This window comes from Dreissena polymorpha, chromosome 11 (assembly GCF_020536995.1).
Source record: "Dreissena polymorpha isolate Duluth1 chromosome 11, UMN_Dpol_1.0, whole genome shotgun sequence".
Lineage (NCBI taxonomy): Eukaryota > Metazoa > Mollusca > Bivalvia > Myida > Dreissenidae > Dreissena > Dreissena polymorpha.
In genome coordinates, this window is record NC_068365.1 from 49,385,532 (window position 1) to 49,399,488 (window position 13,957).

The 13,957-nt window shown below is 33.0% G+C and overlaps 1 protein-coding gene and 1 long non-coding RNA gene across 2 annotated transcripts; both read right to left on the reverse strand.

Annotated features, from left to right (window-relative positions):
- Positions 1–6,225: 6,225 nt before the first annotated feature.
- LOC127850041 (uncharacterized) lies at positions 6,226–9,971 on the reverse strand. The gene is made up of 3 exons (XR_008035011.1): positions 9,916–9,971; positions 9,140–9,285; positions 6,226–6,327 (listed from the first exon to the last, which is right to left on the reverse strand). It is a non-coding gene; the product is annotated as an uncharacterized LOC127850041 (long non-coding RNA).
- A 1,077-nt stretch (positions 9,972–11,048) lies between these two features.
- LOC127849827 (scavenger receptor cysteine-rich type 1 protein M130-like) lies at positions 11,049–13,502 on the reverse strand. The gene is made up of 6 exons (XM_052382579.1): positions 13,432–13,502; positions 12,946–12,996; positions 12,426–12,585; positions 11,859–12,019; positions 11,354–11,527; positions 11,049–11,086 (listed from the first exon to the last, which is right to left on the reverse strand). The coding sequence occupies exons 1-6, from the start codon at positions 13,481–13,483 to the stop codon at positions 11,049–11,051; spliced, it is 636 nt and encodes a 211-aa protein (XP_052238539.1). The 5' UTR covers positions 13,484–13,502.
- Between the last annotated feature and the right edge of the window lie 455 nt (positions 13,503–13,957).

The window sequence follows — 13,957 nt, forward strand, 5'->3', positions numbered from 1 at the left end:
AAACAATAACGAAATAATTGTAGTATTAAAATTTACTAAATTTAACCGTGCTACACGATAAAACCTCAATCTAGAGAATGTACTATAACTATATTATATTATTTTACTAACGTATAAATAACTTATTTCTTAAAAGCAATCTAATATAAATCTCTTTTTAGTTAGGGAATATAGGGATTCGTTTTTCGTATTACTTTCTTCAATGTTAGATGCAAGCTATTGAATGTTTTGATTGTAAACCTTTTAAAGTTTAAGTCTAGTTTAAATATGTTATGCATAAATCTTTGCACAGCATTATCTAGAATCTTGTTGAATAATAGTTTAGGATTTTTTGCGCTAAATTAGTGGCATAGAGGTAGATTGATAATTATAAAGATTAACCTTAATCCTATTTACGAAAAACACCGTTAGCAACAACAATTCATTATGTTAGCCCAACATCAAATCAAGGCATAGCAGAATTAATGTCTTTCAATTATATGTGGTTGTCCACTTCAGTTGTTTGTAAAATATCGTATCCTATCTGCTGTTTTTCTCTCAGCAATCTGCTGCACGTGTATAACGTAGTTGTTGAATATAGTATTATACTATCATAAGTGAATAGTTCTCGCACAAACAAGTCATCAGCACTTTGTCAACTCTAAGACCACATCAATATAGTAAATAGAAGTAAATACTTTGCATTACGGAGGGTCAAATAGAAAACTTAGACTAGATCTTTAATAGCGAGACGTAAACAATAACTATATAGTATAACTTCTGACTCTGTGTTCTCATCAGTTTAGTTTAAAACGATCTTATTTATTAAAAAGGAACTACAATAGTCAGAATGTGCACACATTGCAGCGATACTTTACTTTAATCAATTAAAGGTCTAAATACTCGTATGTACAAAACACAATATATACTTATTTGGAAATACGTACGTCAAGTTTAACATTTGACATAATATTTTCCCATAGGATGCCTCAAAACTCATGTCACAAACTGATCCCCAGACACCATTTGCAAGCAGCTCAACTCGACCATCAATCTTGCTCGTACCATCCAATAAACGAATATCGGTGATGTTAAGGCTTGGAACTAGAAATATGAAAACAAGTGTTTAGAATACATTTGTATTATTAATACGTTTGATTTAAGTTATGTTTTCGTTTTCATCTATATATTTATTGAAAGTTCTGTAATCCCTATATTTTTTTAAAGTATCAGTTTGTGGATCATTTAAGACATATTTTCAGGAAACATTTTATGGCTATTTATATCTTATATACAGTCGAGTTACCATTACTGGATCAGTAGCGCAATAATGTTGTGCTGGTGAAAAGCAATTTTACATGTTTTGATACTTCTATTACACCAGCTTAATAAAATATAACCTTTGATCAATGTTAAAGAAAAAAGTTTGTTTTAAAATGCAGACAATATATTTTTGTGGCACGTTTTTTTCACAGTGGAAGTGATGCATTAACGAATGAGTTGTAGCCATAACGGATAACGTGATCAAAACCACGTATTTGGACATTTCAAACGCTTTTTGAACTGTCAAAACATGAAACGTATTCTTGTATACGATTATTAAAACATTGAAAAAGTTGATATGTTTATAAACAGTGATTATGTTGTGTTTTATATAGTATTTTACATTTTGCACGCCGTGGAAATAGACATTGAACAGTCTGCACTAGACTGGACAAACTTACTATCCATTTTAACCCAGCCCATGTTATCCACCAATGGTAGTTTCATTCCATTGATAACAATTGCTAAGTCATGTGACTTTAAAAGGATTATCAATAGGTCAGCTTTGTTCACGCAGCACAAAATTGGGCTGCGCAACAGGCTAGCTAATTTTGAGAAATCTATATTGACTCACTGTGAATTTTGTGTTTAAAGTCTTCAATAGATCCAACAGATATGGATATTTTATAAAACATGATAATTTCCAATCATATCTAATCATCAATATTTAGTATGAATCATGAAGATAACAATCTTTTGAGATCATTTTTTGACAAATCAACACGATTTGCATACAGTTTAATATATGTATATATAATCAATGGGGCTACAATTAATTAAAAATAAATCATCATAGACAACAGTAAACTATAAGAAAGCAAAACAAAACTTTAACAACTGAACACAAGAACATTAAATTACATCACAAGGTACAAATATATCAATGTAAAATAGCATTACATCATTCAAAATATTAATTATGATATTAAATGAATATAAACATGATGACTGATTGAAATATGTACATGTTTCAATTAAAGTAATCAAATGGCTGATCTTGAAAAGTAACATAATTTCAAATAATATATATTCAAAGGAGTTATGACTTACTAAAAATGCTACATGTTATAATTACTTTACTTGAATGACTCATTTGAACAGAAAACTGATAAAAGACTAATGACTTATTCAAAATGCTGCAAAGTAAGTAGCAAAAAGCCTTTGAAAGACACGGGTTTGCAAAAAGATTTACACAGAGGTGCCCGTTTTTGATAAAAAAATATCACGTTGTTAAATAACATGCTTTGAATATGCTGTCTGCAGATTATCATCCAAAAATGAAAGCTATTAATCGTTATACGCATCTTGAACATCAAAGTGATCCGCTATTGGTAATGATCCGTTAATGGTAACTTAACTGTATTCATACACTTAACTTAAATATTGATGTGATTTCTATTTGACTAAATTCCAATATATGCTTACAGATATACTTATATTAACGACAGTTTAGTTCCGTGTTTCAGCGCTTAAACGCTTTATTTGTTACTGCTCTAAGTGTTGCGCACGTGGGATCTCATGTAGTTATGTGTATTTCTAATTTAAAATGCATTAAGAAAACAGTAAACATGTATGGCATTCACGTTATCTTTTTAATTTGATAACATGTAATGTACCAAGGCAAAAAATGCCAATATCCTCCGAGTGCTTGCAGCTATGTGCAGAATCAAACGCACATTCGCTGACATCCTTTTCAAAGCCAGTGCAATCAAGAGACGCCATGTGTATCTTTCCAGAGCCTTCGCCAAACAAACCGTGCCAGGAATAACTGAAGATGAGTAAAACAAGCCTACGATGAAGAACCTCAATAATCATTATATTAGTTAAATGTTGGCAAATTTTTAATTGCTCGTTAGTGTGATTACAAATGAAGACTGTCATTCAGTCAGGCGGAACCCTTTCCTCTCATTGAATTTCTGTAATTTTCTTATAAGCCATGATAAGCTGTTAATAATTCATCTGTCTATAAAGATACTACACCTTGCATTTAGCATTCCGCATAACACCTGTCCCTCATTCCTTCCAAACAGGCTGCTACATATTGTCCCCCAAGTGTCATTGATTTTCAACTCTACTCTTCCAACGTAGAGCAATGCAAATGAATAATGCACTAAACGCATGTCCTGGATTGTTAATGGTTCGCCTGTGACAAACGCGAATAAACAAATGTCTCACCTTTATATTATATTAATATAATACAAAATATGGAATAATATACTATACATTCACGTCTCTTATATATTGCCATTGAATTTGGTTCTAAAGACACAACTATACGTAAAAATGTGTAATGAGCGTTATGTGCGTTATTTGACTTATCTATTGTTACATACAAATTATTTTTTTTAAAGTTAAGAGGTACAGATTAACGACTGTTTGACCTTTATCAAAGCCCGATAATTGTTGTCTTCATTAATTGAACCAAAGATGGTTCCACATCTATAGATGTTTGAATGTAGCATAATATGAAAAAAAACAAATAAAATATAAAAAAGTTAAATTTACATGTTGCAATTGGTATTATGTAAGATCATTCAAGCCATTTACGTATGGAACATGACATTATTATGGTGTTTGTTTGGAGAGATCGAGTGAAAAGGTTTAGGAAAATCTGTACGCAATTAAGGCGAAAGAAAGAGTGGTGTTATTTGTTAATACCGCTTTTAAATGTTATTTGGTTACGTGACTTCTGTCAAATTTCAATGATAAACCAAATGTCGCAATTTTAGCGTTTATAAAAAAACAGCATTTATTTAGGGCGTCATAAGACTTTAAGGTAAAAGCCGCTTGATAAACGTTTTTAATTAACCTAAAAGCGTGTATATATGTTTATATTATCAAAATGTTAATTTTACAATTTGAAACAAACTAATGTTTCATGCATGCATTAAACCAAACGTATACGCAGTGAAGTATACTTTCAGAACATATTTTTTGAACCACATGACATATTATTCGTGCTTGTTTTTTTTTTCGCCTTGTGTAAACAGTAATGAAGTATGTCAAACGAAATATTAAACTTAGTACGTATCCATTATACATGTGTAACTAAACAAAATTTTCCAATTTTATATCGAATGTAAAAGGTGTCCCTGTACAATGTTTAAGTGTTAGATGAATAAAGTACCGACAAACAGATGACAACGTGCATTGATTGTGTGACAAACATCCGTACTCCTCTTCTTCCAGTGTGCATTCCATTGAAGCTCAAACTTTTACAGTTAAATGATCTTCATGTGTAGATGAATTACGAATATGTGTCCGTTTTTTCTACTAAAAAAACGTAGTCCTGCAATGTCATATTTGCAACTTCTTTTCAACTGCCGGGTAAATCTTCCTCAAATGTTCACTCTTAATTGACCTTAACATGTAGATGAACGTTAAGAAATGAATATTGCCCGCGACGAGTTTGGCAGAATCGAATTTGTTATAGTCCTCGAATGAAAATAACATGTTAAATCGTGTGAGACAAACTTATCTCAACAAAATAACCATTCATATTGCAGACTTTATATATTGCATAATGCTAACCAGTTTGAATTTCGTACAGATTATAAGGTATGTTGAGTCATTGCAATCGGTAAACAACTTACATTCAGCATCTGTACTCCAAGTTCTATTGTTCTCACATACGTATTTAACAGTGTCTAGATTGCCGGAATGGCAACGGATTGTTAATGTTTTCGTTGATTCGTTGTACATTTGTATTTGACCATGTGAAATGTTTGCCCTTCCGCACTCTGAAATGCAAGTGTCCTTACAAAGTACGGGATACACAAAGCATGCAATATATTTCGTAACTATTTCATGACTTTGAGGCATACCTGCACATACTAGTCCGATCGCACCCGATGCACAAGGACCGAGAGCGGGAACGGTGTAAGTGCATTGGTTGATATGCTTCTCGGTGCCTGTACATCTCAAGTCCCGTACCATGGGTAGGAGACCAGTTGTATTATACCAGTAGTCCAAGTAGAATGCAGATGCACTGTGTAATTAAATTATTCTTTTCAACATATTCAAATTGAATTTAGAGAAATGCAATATGACAAATGTGAATTAATCGAAAAATGTTATTGTAAACTTATCCGTAACCACGGGTTAATATAGAAACTGCCGAAATAACAAGCACGAAGGGAATATATAATTTTAATCGAAAAGATATTATTGTCTAGATGTGCATAATTATTAGTCATTAAGAGCATTTTCCTACATATGTGCTTTCCGAGCGGGAGTTTTTCCTATTCTAGAGTATCTTAACTTTCCTTTTCTCGAGTATTTTAATCAAAGATGAATTGTAAAAATATTTCAGATAAAACGAGGGAATGATGGGCGAACATTAACGGAATGAAGCGACTTCAGAGTTTTGAAAAAAACCAACCCTGGAGCATGTACTATCATATGAGAACTGATAACAACATGTGGGATATACATTGAGCCACTCAAAATTTGAAGCATCTTTTTGTGTGCAGAATTAAATTAAAAAAATCAGATAAATTATCTCGAGCAATTTCCCAGAAGTGTTATATATGCAATTTTGCGCTGATGATATAATTTTACTTGTATGTTCTTGTTATTGTAAAGCATTCCACCAGTACATTTGTTTTTTCCTACATAGCATTGTTTACATTCGATACAAATTATTGATTGCAAGAAATGCTTATGATAAAATCAATACGTTTTTAAGAATAACGACACCCCATTACACTAAAAACTAGAGGTAATTTCGCTTTAACCAATAATTAAGAGTAATCAGGGCGATGGTTTTATTAGGTTGTTACACGTATATTCGCTGTAGATACGTCACACTCTCCTATGCTGAAGGAAATACAATAATAGATAATAAATCTAATAATAGTAATCACTACCCAAATCCCATCATTCTGCAAAGAACTTCAGAATCTTCAAAGTCAAAGTCATTCGAACAAACTATACCGGTCTTGTTATCAACATGCAGTTCAACACGGCCGTACCGCTCGTTCGATCCACCTACAAGTTGTGTGGAGCTGATATTTAAAGGAAAACCTGAAAATGTAATCATTTAATGATTGTATTAGAACTCCGACGTCTAAACAGTTGGAACATGTTTTTGGAATATTCGATTGAGATATTCGGATAAAGTAATACATTAATTACAATTACAACTTGGCGACTATTAATTTGTTGCACATAATGATGTTCTTTCCGGTACACTTAAAACTATTCTCATATGCATATTTCGAGTGAAGTAGTAGATATAGCCCCCGGTCCTACCTATTAAAGTGTTATTTCCCTTGTTATTTTAACCTCATATATGCAGTCTCACGATCCCCCGAACCCCAGTTTCAATATTCACATCGCCTTCAATCGCCATTCCAAATATATAAACGAAAATGATATATATTAACATTACTAGCGCGAAATATAAATGAAAAGTACACATGAATTAAAAATAATTCATAATGCGTTATCGTTTTGAGCATAAACACAAAAAATAAAGGAAAGCGACAAACGAGTGATTTGTTAATTTAAGTTCACTTGCAAGTCAATTATATAACTTATCAAACACAAGTGGATGGTTTAAAAAAAAACAAGTGTGTGTCGTCCCTTTAAATTCAAGCGCTTACTTAATATTGACCTTTACCGTTGTCACGTTATGGTAGGAATTTGTAGGTGGAATATTTTGGGATTACTTTATGTATGAAATATGACAGTCACAAAAGTGCAGTCACAAAATGAAAGAGTAAAAGATCAAATATCGTATATTATAGATAGGTTGCGTGTTTAACAACGCTCTTTCTAATATTGGCTTCGACGCTGTTGACATAAAGGATTTAGGCGGTGGTGTTTGTTTGCCTTAGTTACACACAATATTTGTACAGAAGCAATACTATTCGATGCATGTAAAAGCTTGAACGCTCTGTTCCCGGGTGTAACCCAACCAACCAGCACTAAGCACGTATAGAACACTGACCAATGGAATTCTTATTGTACAGTGCAGTCCTACTGTTATGTATATTTTGTCAAAAGTAGTACGCATATTTTTGAAGCTAAAATGTGTTTACGAAACGCCAAAAACATATTGTTTAAACAAATATTTATACAGTGTATTTTTCACGGGGCAAATGTTGGAGGAAAATAATCAGTTAGCATTTAGATCTAGAGGTGAACAGATGGAAAAAGACACAATCATGTAGCAATCACAACGTATCTGTATAATTGAAAATATTAGTTATGTCAGACATTGAATTGGACTAGAAACTGATATATGGTGTTGTTGAATATTTCATCCCACATTTTGCAGAGAAATTAACATTAATAGAGAGGGACGGACATGTCCCATGCGCGACACGGGAAAATGGTAGTTAATGCAAATCTCGTCATCATGGCAATACGCGCATGACGAGATATTGAATGATAGGCTACACACCAGTAATTTAAGAGTAATGAACATTGCTAGTAACTATGTGTCGTCCATGAACTATGAACGATTACGTGACACCTTTTGTCTTTTGCGTAGAATAAATAAGCTGGCACTATACGTTCAGAATGATAATAATGTATTCCGCATCGAAACGACGACTGTCGATTGATTTATACTACTAAATGTTGCCACCTTCTAAAATGGTGTAGTTACTTGGAAAATCGACACCTTTTTATACATTAACAGTGAACTACTCCATGGTCTCGGGAAACGTTTCTTGGTTAAACGGTTTCATACAATTATGTTGTTATTTTACTTATGAGGCATGTGACATTTGTAGGAGGTTTCATATCTTATTTGGAGTTGCATATTTATTTAATTCCCTAATCGAAATATTCGAAACGGAGATGGCATGCGATGTGTGTCCGTGCGCGCTTGCGTGCGTGTTTGTCTGTATGCCTGCGTGCGTGATGACGTATGTGGGACGTTCATATGCGATTGAAAAGCAGTACGTGAAAATGTTAAGAATTAATATATAGATGATTAAGTCAACAAATTATTAAAAACAACAGAATACAAACATATGCAATAAAGTTTACTTATTATATAATTATAAAGTATTTATGAATGTGTAACGGGCTATATAATATGAATATTGTTATATGAAGAAACAAAAAGAATGTTTTAAAAATTTTGATAGTACTCATTTTAACTTGATGGGAATTATCCTAGAATGTTTTCAAACAATTAAGATGCAATAACAGTTATAGCCTACAAATTCAAACTTTATTTAGACATTGTCTGTAAAACATAGCATCAACTCGTAATATACATGTTTAGCTTCGATTCTTATTTAAAAAAACGTTAATGTTTACGTTTCAATCGATCCGTTTTCTAATTGCATTTACATTTAATTAGCCGAGTTATTTTTCGACGTATTTTACATGCAATTTCGAACCACATGTATATAAGCATTTAAAAGGATAAATTGCAAGTTGCAAAATATACGTTTGTTCCGCGCAAGTATTTTTATACACAAATTCTGTTCCATTATTCCGACACTTATTGATTGGACTATATGGCGGCGAAAACGGTATCTGATTGGTTGATTGGTTATTGGTTTGCTCTCCTTAAACTCGATTCATCCATTCAGTTATGAGAGCAGGTCGGGCTACTATAACCTCGTGAAGAGGCCAGTAGGACCTGTAAATAAACTCTGAAATACACACTCAGTTATGAGTTGTATTCTTACATCACAAAATATTAGTGCATTCTCTTTACTTGATTGCAATAATCATTTGACGCAATTCATTTACTTAAACATATACCGTTATACATATTCTGCTAAAAGGAAGTTTAATATATTCATTCTAAACAAACATGTCAGCGTAAATGTAATAATTGCTAGTAATATTATTCGAAAGGTAGTTCTACCTTTACAAGAAACACCATATCCATAACACGCCTTAATCGCCCTGCTGTAGTTGCAAGCATTTACATGAGCCGCGTCGGAAGCACATGTGAGCTTGGATATGAATGCTTTTCCTGTCCACGATCTCCAGTTGTTATTAGAAGCATGCCTACAACACACGTGTTTACATGACACAAAATAACTATTCATGATTCCATACAGAACTAGGAAGAACTGGATTCCGACTGAATTGGAAATTATCTTTTTATGAAGATGTTAAAATAACACAACATGAGAAATCTTTATAAACAAATTAGCAAACATCTGAGAAAAAAGTGAGTATCGAATTCGTTATTCCGGAGACATAAAATAAAAAGGCAGAAGACGTCGCATTATCTAAGTGCTTTATCCTTCTTGGAAAATAAAACAGTCTAACCTAAGAATTTATATCATGCTCACAACAATTCCGTCAACATGTCATCATAGAAGGCCAAAAAAACAGGTACAATACTATAAAATAATTATAATCTAAAAATGCATGATTTCTTTCATAATATATTGTGCGTTGTCTCAGTATTTATATGTCCTACTTGGATTATGTTTTGGTCAAATTCAGATATTTTTGAGAAATGTTCATATCGTTGATTTTTAAATGACATAATTCTTGAAACCAAATGGAACATTCAAATAGTTGTATATGATATAAAAACCATGTAGATGTTTAACTGATTGTCATTGTTTTTAAAGTCTAAAGGCTATATAATTATTTTAGATATATTGCTAAAAATCCTAAACTCACCTCAATCCGAGCATTCGACAAAACACTCCCTCATCATGTGAATAAAAGCCATGTTGCGAATACATGCTGCTAAATCCGCACACCGGACCCCAGACATCGCCAACAAGAACCTCCACCCCACCATCATATAGACCCACGCCATCAACTAATCTTATACCCTTAATATCTGAAAGTAAATTAAAAGTTATCATTAATTCTGAATACTATCAACTTAGATTTATCTTGCCAAATGGTATTTGAGAATGGTGATCAATAAATATATTTTAATATTGTAACACGGATGAGGAAATCGATTATATAGTAGAAATGAAAGGTCCTCTATTCGCGTATGATGTTACAGAAGGAGACGGTGAGAGAACTTTACACGACAGGCATGTTTATACGACACCTTTATGCACATTATTTCAACGGACTACTTCTCTCCCTTACATTGTAGACATCGTCTCATTCTGTATCTACCATACGAACATGAACGAGGAAAGTTAAATAAAATAAAGAAGTATCAGATTTCCGTTCCACTCACAAAAATGTAGTTTTATCAAGCATGTATATATTTTGTCACAACAATCCCTCACCAAGCACGCATTGGAAAGAAAAAACATATTACCATTAAATATATGAGTACAAATACTTATTTAATTAAAAAAAACGAATTTTGTTTAGCACGTGTGCAGTTTTTTGCATTAATAAGGTAACAAACGGGCAAATCTTCATCTAACGAGCGCACGTCTAGTTTTTTACGTTCACACTTTCAGTTCTTTACTAGCGCACTTGCAGATTCCGCTTTCGCACGTGCATATATTCATATCCAAAATGTGCAACTCTTTACGTGGTAACCAATGACATTACAGGAAGCGTCAACAGTCCGAAAATATGTTCAAGGAATGAAAGCGAAAACCCGCATTAAAATCGGTATCTGATAAAACATTCGGGTTTAACAGTAGTTTGAATATATATGCGATAACTGGAGTAGTTGACAAGTACCTAGTGCGTATTCTCCGTTTTCGACTATGTACATTATTGTAAAAACGAAATATTTTAAACAATATTTAACATCAATTACGTTCATTATAACTTATACCTTTACAAAAGACAAACATTTACTTCATTTGGTATGCTGATGTAATTGAATTCTATTCGGCCCTTTGCCAGACGCGCTCATTAAGAGCTTCTGTGAGCAGTTAGATTTACAAAGTGTGCAAGTGAAACATTCTCGTGAGCATGTAAATTGATGTCACCTCATTTCCACCGTTTTTACCCGATATTATACAAAATAAATAGTGTTGAAGTTTTAAGCTTGACACGATATAATTAGTTGAAGACAGGACGGGACGTTTACCTTTGTTTTGTTGTATGACATTAAACAAAACACGAGGGTTAGTCATTGATAATGTAAGAAAACCTGGCATAGACTGGTACTCCGAAAACAAAGTAATACCTAGGGGCCCACAATTTGTTCCATCTTCTGCCCATGAGCCGTTTAGATAGCATTTATACAAGAACGTGAATGTACTTGTTCCGTTTCCACAGTTGCCTATGTACACATCCCCTTCGCTGGTGATGTTCACATGCTCAAGAAATCCATAATGTCGTTGTTCTAATCGTGGACATCCTGACGTTGAGTAAGCAAACAGCAAGGTACATGTCTAGAATTTCTAGCAGCACAACATCGATAAAATTTTAATTAAAAATTGTGTTTTACTTTAAAGGTCATTTTTTGTAAACGTTACAAAGTTATCATCCGATTCATAACAAGTAAAATAAAGTTTATATATCATTACATATTCCTTTCTTGAATAATTATATGTGGAAAGGAATATTGGTTTTTATTTATTCTGATTGAGTGAATGTATTGTTTTATTCAAATGGGATAAACCTGCGTAAAACCAACATGATTAGAGGTAAACAAAGAATAAACACTACCAATCGTATAAGTGAATCACCTGAGCACATCAGTCCTACATCCAAACTGTGTGGACATGTTTCGCCAGTTTCGCTTGAGCAGTTATGAACGTTGTCTTCTGATCCTATGCACTGCAGATTTCTGTAGAAAACAGGACCTGTGCCGTAGCCGTAGCGTCCGTCAGTGTAGTATTCTAAGGCACTGGTTGCATAAACACAATACTAGTAGTAAAATACATAGTTTAAATAAATCCTGCATGTATTGTTAAGATTGTCAACGATATTGTACATAATTAACCACACATTTTAACTTAACAAATACTATTGTGGAATGTTTTCAAGACATAAACTCTTGCAGAAACTAGCATGATTGTTGTTTTTACGTAAGTATGTATTTAGAAGTAAATATACACGGATAGCTCATTCATATTGACATATATCACCATAAAGAAACCTGCCCATTAAACAGTTAGTAAAAATAAACATTCAAACAAATTTACAGACGTAAACATCGAGTTCAAGATTATGGTAAATATTTAACGCGCATGAAATGAATACCGATTATAAACGATCGTCAAACATCATGTTTACATGTGTTTATCCTTTACCTTAGATTGGTGTGCAACATCCTACACAGAATGTCTGCATCGTTGTTATCAAACATGTCATAACAAATCGTCCCCCACACTCCATTAATCCTTATTTCAACACGTCCTTCTAGTTCACTGTTTCCGCCCACTAAACGGATGCCTTTATTGGTGAAATTGTCTTTAAAACAACAAAAAAATATATGAAAAATATTCTGCATTGATGTACATATGCACGTGTGTTTTATGTGTACTACCAGTAATGTGTGCATCATACAATATATAAATTACATGTATGTGTTAGAAATAACGAAGATATTGAGGCTATTTGTTTGCCAACGGGGTAATACCGTAAACATTTTTCTAAGAAATTAGTGAAAATGATTTGTTTACGGTCGCTCTTGCATTAAACATTTTACAAATGTTAATTGAAAATGGATCTTTTTAACAACCATGCGGAGTTCCATAATGTTAATGCAGTAGGTCCATGTTCTTACTAGCAACTCATGTCATGTTTTCAACATGACGATAAGACACTTACATTGTCTTGCAAGACCATTTGCTTGCGAATAAGAATATCTTGGTATGACGACTGAAACATCAAAGCAACAGAAAGATATTAACATCAACAAAAAATGATAATGATATGTTCATGCACTGTATTAAATCTGTTAATGCGGCGTGTTCAAACCAAATAACAAGAATAATAAGGATGAAACAAAAGTATACAAGAACCTTACAAATAGGCAGATCTCTGTGTAAATGTATACTCACAATTGACAGATTATGTAAAGAAAAAATCTTAAACAGCCGATACAACAAACACTTTATATAACCCGTTATGTTTACTTAAATGGATAATTAAGATAGATAATTGTATTTTTAAAAAGTTTGTTGGCGTTTCGTAAAACGCGTGTGTGAACATTGCATGTTCAATGATGCAGATATGTTCTAATTCAGCTACTTAATGAAATTGGAAGATCAAACGAAACTGCCGCATTACATCTATACATTGGTGAGATTTTACCCAATGTGAGCCATATCACCAGCACTGGCAAGGAAGTCTTCTGCAAAGACATCTTTCATCTAGTCGCCACTGACGGAAATAACAAAATAATAATAAAAAAACATTTAAGTGTTATTTTTAACGCTTCTTGGTTTGCCTTTCGACGGCGATATATGTGTATAAGCATCAATTGAACAAACGAATATTAACGACGATATAATGATACTTTATCTGATGCTCATGCTTGTGCATGAAAATAAAACCGATGGAAAAAGAACAAACAAAAAACAAAGCACTAAAACGATTATACTTTCAACCCAAACTTAATATTTTAATCGAGTAAAAGCCATTTCACCACCCGAATTTTATTCTCGAAATCACAAACAAACATATGGCTATGACAAATGAATGTTGAAAAAAAAATCGTTAACACCGATACCTACACGTTTACTCGCATATATTTTAGAAACGGAAATGTGTATTTGTGTCGCATAAACGAATCTGATATGGTTACTTGGGATTTCCAAAGAGGGCACATGTCTTACGC